This window comes from Pecten maximus, chromosome 18, assembly GCF_902652985.1.
Source record: "Pecten maximus chromosome 18, xPecMax1.1, whole genome shotgun sequence".
NCBI lineage: Eukaryota > Metazoa > Mollusca > Bivalvia > Pectinida > Pectinidae > Pecten > Pecten maximus.
This window is the reverse complement of record NC_047032.1, coordinates 4,504,645-4,510,386: the sequence shown is the minus strand read 5'-3', so window position 1 is coordinate 4,510,386 and position 5,742 is coordinate 4,504,645. Positions and strand designations below refer to the sequence as shown.

The 5,742-nt window shown below is 40.4% G+C and overlaps 1 protein-coding gene across 1 annotated transcript; it reads left to right on the top strand.

Moving 5' to 3' along the window:
• The first annotated feature begins 2,265 nt into the window (after window positions 1-2,265).
• On the top strand, window positions 2,266-3,450 carry LOC117316965 (acetylcholine receptor subunit beta-type unc-29-like). Its single transcript, XM_033871743.1, has one exon. It carries the CDS (start codon window positions 2,266-2,268, stop codon window positions 3,448-3,450), a length of 1,185 nt encoding a protein of 394 aa, XP_033727634.1.
• Window positions 3,451-5,742: the final 2,292 nt, after the last annotated feature.

The following is a 5,742-nucleotide window of genomic DNA, read 5'->3' as shown; positions in this document are numbered from 1 at the left end:
ACTAAGTATCCAGGGAACTAAGTACCAAAGGACAATAACTAAGTACCAAGGGATAGTAACCAAGTACCAAGGGACAGTAACTAAGTACCAAGGGACAGTAAGTAAGTACCAAGGGAACTAAGTAACAAGGGACAGTAACTAAGTATAGGGAACTAAGTAACAAGGGACAGTAACTAAGTACCAAAGGACAGTAACTAAGTACAAAAGGACAGTAATTAAGTACCAAGGGACAGTAACTAAGTACCAAGGGACAGTAACTAAGTACCAAGGGACAGTAACTAAGTACCAAGGGACAGTAAGTAAGTACCAAGGGAACTAAGTAACAAGGGACAGTAACTAAGTATAGGGAACTAAGTAACAAGGGACAGTAACTAAGTACCAAAGGACAGTAACTAAGTACAAAAGGACAGTAATTAAGTACCAAGGGACAGTAACTAAGTATCCAGGGAACTAAGTACCAAAGGACAGTAACTAAGTACCAAGGGACAGTAACTAAGTACCAGGGAACTAAGTACCAAGGGACAGTAACTAAGTACCAAGGGACAGTAACGAAGTACCAAGGGAACTAAGTACCAAGGGACAGTAACTAAGTACCAAGGGACACTAACTAAGTACCAAGGGAAGTAAGTACCAAAGGACAGTAACTAAGTACCAAGGGACAGTAACTAGGTATCCAGGGAACTAAGTACCAAAGGACAGTAACTAAGAACCAAAGGACAGTAACTAAGTACCAAGGGACAATAACTAAGTACCAAGGGAACTAAGTACCAAGGGACAGTAACTAAGTACCAAGGGACAGTAACTAAGTACCAAGGGACAGTAACTAAGTACCAAAGGACAGTAACTAAGTATCCAGGGAACTAAGTACCAAGGGACAGTAACTAAGTACCAAAGGACAGTAACTAAGTACCAAGGGACAGTAACTAAGTATAGGGAACTAAGTAACAAGGGACAGTAACTAAGTACCAAGGGACAGTAACTAAGTATAGGGAACTAAGTAACAAGGGACAGTAACTAAGTACCAAGGGACAGTAACTAAGTACCAAGGGAACTAAGTACCAAAGGACAGTAACTAAGTATCCAGGGAACTAAGTACCAAGGGACAGTAACTAAGTACCAAGGGACAGTAACTAAGTACCAAGGGAACTAAGTACCAAAGGACAGTAACTAAGTATCCAGGGAACTAAGTACCAAGGGACAGTAACTAAGTATCCAGGGAACTAAGTACCAAGGGACAGTAACTAAGTACCAAGGGACAGTAACCAAGTACCAAGGGAACTAATATGAAGGGACAGTAACTAATTACCAAGGGACAGTAACTAAGTATCAAGGGACAGTAACTAAGTACCAAGGGAACTAAGTACCAAAGGACAGTAACTAAGTATCCAGGGAACTAAGTACCAAGGGACAGTAACTAAGTATCCAGGGAACTAAGTACCAAGGGATAGTAACCAAGTACCAAGGGACAGTAACTAAGTACCAAGGGACAGTAACCAAGTACCAAGGGAACTAATATGAAGGGACAGTAACTAATTACCAAGGGACAGTAACTAAGTATCCAGGGAACTAAGTACCAAAGGACAGTAACTAAGTACCAAGGGACAGTAACTAAGTATCCAGGGAACTAAGTACCAAAGGACAGTAACTAAGTACCAAGGGACAGTAACTTAGTACCAGGGAACTAAGTACCAAGGGACAGTAACTAAGTACCAAGGGACAGTAACTAAGTACCAAGGGAACTAAGTACCAAAGGACAGTAACTAAGTATCCAGGGAACTAAGTACCAAGGGACAGTAACTAAGTACCAAGGGACAGTAACCAAGTACCAAGGGACAGTAACTAAGTACCAAGGGACAGTAACTAAGTACCAAGGGACAGTAACTAAGTACCAAGGGACAGTAACTAAGTATCCAGGGAACTAAGTACCAAAGGACAGTAACTAAGTACCAAAGGACAGTAACTAAGTACCAAGGAACAGTAACTAATTATCGAGGGAACCAATCGTAGTAAATGGGTAGTGGCTAACATGCGGTAAGGACTGTAATTTGTATTCGTTGTTATAAATCAACATCAATATTTTGTATCCGTGCCGCGCTATTGAATGTTTGGGACACGCTATATGTAGTGTTTCGGTGTGTGGTCGTTGGGGAAAGGGTACGCTACACACGGCCACAGTTATCCCTCCGCAGTGAGTTGATGATGATGGAACGTTCTGATGTTAGTGTTTCTCTACTTATGATAGTAATGCTACAATGCAATGGCGTGATGTCTGGCAACTCTACATACAAGACAACACTGAACGCCGCCCTCCTTACAGGGTACAACCCTAGCGTTCACCCAGGCCAAAACTATGACAGACAACTTCTGAATATAAACGTAAGCTTCTCGTTAACGAAAATACAAACCTTTGACGAGCTTGCAAGTGCTTTTACCATAACGGGAGTTTTCAAGGTAACCTGGCATGACGAACGTCTGAAGTGGACTCCGGACACGTATTATAAACTGACCAATACACATTTCAAGCAGAAGGAAATCTGGACACCCCCATTTGTTCTGTCAAACAGTTACCACAATATTGACTTGATTGGGAACGGTGATATGCCTGTAAAGCTAACCCACGATGGTACAGTAGACTGGTTTCTTCCACTAAAACTGTCCTCGTCCTGTGATGCCGACGTCACCTATTACCCTAATGACGAACAGATCTGTAATTTGGAGATTTTGCCATGGGGATACACACAGAAACATATCAAAGTGACAGTGCCAAGTTCGAGTCTTAACCCGGATGAATATGAGCAGAATCCAACATGGACTCTCGTCAGCATATCTCAATACTCCTACAAAGCGCCAAAGCTTGGTTTTGGAATTATAATCACATTGAGAAGGAAACCTTTGTTTTTCATTGTAAATTTCATTATGCCCACAGTTTTTGTGAGTTTTATAAATATGATGGTATTTCTGCTCCCGGCTGAGTCTGGAGAACGTGTTGGTTTTTCCATTACTGTGTTGCTGGCCATCGCCGTGTTCCTGTCCACGATCACTACCATCCTCCCCCAGACCTCTACGCCACAAATGGCTTTACTATGCTACCTGCTTGTGGCTCAAATCGGACAGAGTCTTTTGATAATGTTGTGTACGATTTTTGGACTCCGATTTTACTTGCGACCTACGAAGGAACCTGTTCCAAGATGGATAGCAAGGCTGACATCATTAGCTAGTGCATGTAAGAATCCGAGTAACTCGAACGTACATCCGTTACCTGAAAATACCGTAACTGTACTTTCAAATGAAGAACCTGGTGATGTTTGTAAGGATGCAGACAACAATGTGCCTGACTTTGTCGTATCTTGGCAGCTTGTCGGGAAATCGTTTGACAGTGCATGTTGTGTGTTCTTCCTGCTGACCTCAATCATATGTAATACAGCTTTTCTGGTCGTGATGTGCGCATGACCACTGCACGCGTAGTGTAATATACTTTCCCATATTTTCTTTTGGATGGAAGTTGCTACATGACAAATTGTTTACTTTGAGAGATATGCATGGTTGCCAGCTCGTAACTAGTATGTATATTTCTTTCAGTTTATGATCCTAAACGTGAAAACACACCCATTTGTATATTCTTTTACATGGAGACTGTCAGCATGGCAACGTTCATGTCTTTTATTCAAAACATGTGCTTCTGCAGTCGTGTCGAACAGTCAAATCAAAACATCCGGAATGGACCTAAATATCCGGAACTACAAAGTGTATAAAACTAAACTGTGTATATCATAACATCCCTTCACCAAGATTAGATTCATGGAACCAAATCTCACTATTAATACTGGACATAGTATGTTATTAACTGATATCCTTCTATTGAAAATTAAACCTAGAAATCCTATTGTTAACTAGTCTTTGTTATATTTATTACTTCACTGTAATTATAGATAATCCCGGAAAAGAACCTTACTTCAAATCTACGTAATGAAATGAAACTAAATACTTATTTTGAACTATTCATCATTAACAGTTCAATAGAAAACACTTTTAACACTGTTCAATGAGTCTTTGTGGCCTCTTAACAGCTCTTCCTGATCTGGCATGATCTGGTATGATCCGGTATGATCCGGTATGATCTGGTTGTAGAGCTGGTACTGGTGTGACATCCTCATCGCGATCAGAAACATGAGTCTGATCTGGCCCATCAGCTTTTACTGGTTCATGAACGTTGTTCATCAGGTTGTCATCAGTGTTAACATCTGGAACCTATTTCAGATGTTTACGGTTTTGACGAATCAAGTGTGACATTGGACCGACTTCGCGGACAACTGTAGCGCGTTCTGACCTGTGGTTCTTGGACTCCAACCTGGTCACCTTGTACAAGTTTGGCTTGCGACTTGACATGATTGTGTTTATCGTAGTAGTATTTCTGACGTTCCTTTTGTTCTTTACGTCATCTAATGACCTCTGTGGTCCTGTCATTTTCTCAACATTTACAAATTAAGTTTGACACAAGACGTCGACCCATCAGTAGCTTAGCTGGTGACAGCCCATTTTCTAGAGGTGTGGTTCTGTAACCAACAATGCTAAGTGAACGTCCTGATCACTTTCCTTATATTTTTTCATCATGTTGTTTACAGTCTGTAGTTTTCTCTGTAAGTCCATCTGATTGCGCGTCCCTCGGACTACTTGTTATGTACTTGATGTTCCATTCATTTGTAAAGTCTTTGAATTCTCTTCCATTAAAGCATGGCCCATTGTCACTGGTCAGTATTTTCGTTATCCCGTGGAGCGAAAATATGCTTTATAAAGCATTGATGACAGATGTAGCAGTCTAGTTAGGCAGTGGCAACACTTCTGGCTAGTAAATCTCGGACACGTTTCCATCAAACGACAGCGTCTTCGGTGTAGGTTACTTATGTTCCATCTCGATCCTGACACCATCTAACAGACAAACCAAAACATCCGGAACCATAATACTAAACTGTGTATATCATTACAGAGACCATTTGTTTTAAAGATTGCGTTTGCATGGCTATTAATGTGTTAGCAAATACATTTGTTTGTTCGTCATCCTGGACACGGCAGCCGTTGTGTACTTATAAACGTGAAAACAAAAACATGTTCGCTCATCATGAAACATGAAAGAATCGCATTCGTTGCTTACACGACACCATTGCATATATTTGCATTTTCACTTCACTTCGCGTCAATGACAGTTGGTAAACTCGGACCGCTCTTCTTGCCGGCGTGTGAATACATTCACTGTTGACAATGGCGATTTAGTTTTGTAGCGACTCAGATTTTAATGAATTGTAAAGCAATGTTATAATGTACGTGTATCAGCATAGTTGAACAATTGATTTAATGCAGACAGTAGATCTCACAGACAGTTTATAAAACACATGATCTGACGGACAGTTTATAAAACACATGATCTGACAGACAGTTTATACAACACATGATCTGACAGACAGTTTATACAACACATGATCTGACCGACAGTTTATAAAACACATGATCTGACAGACAGTTTATAAAACACATGATCTGACGGACATTTTATAAAACACATGATCTGACAGACTGTTTATAAAACACATGATCTGACAGACTGTTTATAAAACACATGATCTGACAGACAGTTTATAAAACACATGATCTGACAGACAGTTTATAAAACACATGATCTGACAGACTGTTTATACAACACATGATCTGACAGACTGTTTATAAAACACTTATCTGACAGACAGTTTA

Bases quoted from the DNA above. Each gene is read 5' to 3' on its own strand.
- LOC117316965 (XM_033871743.1), top strand. From the start codon at position 2,266: ATGTCTGGCAACTCTACATACAAGACAACACTGAACGCCGCCCTCCTT.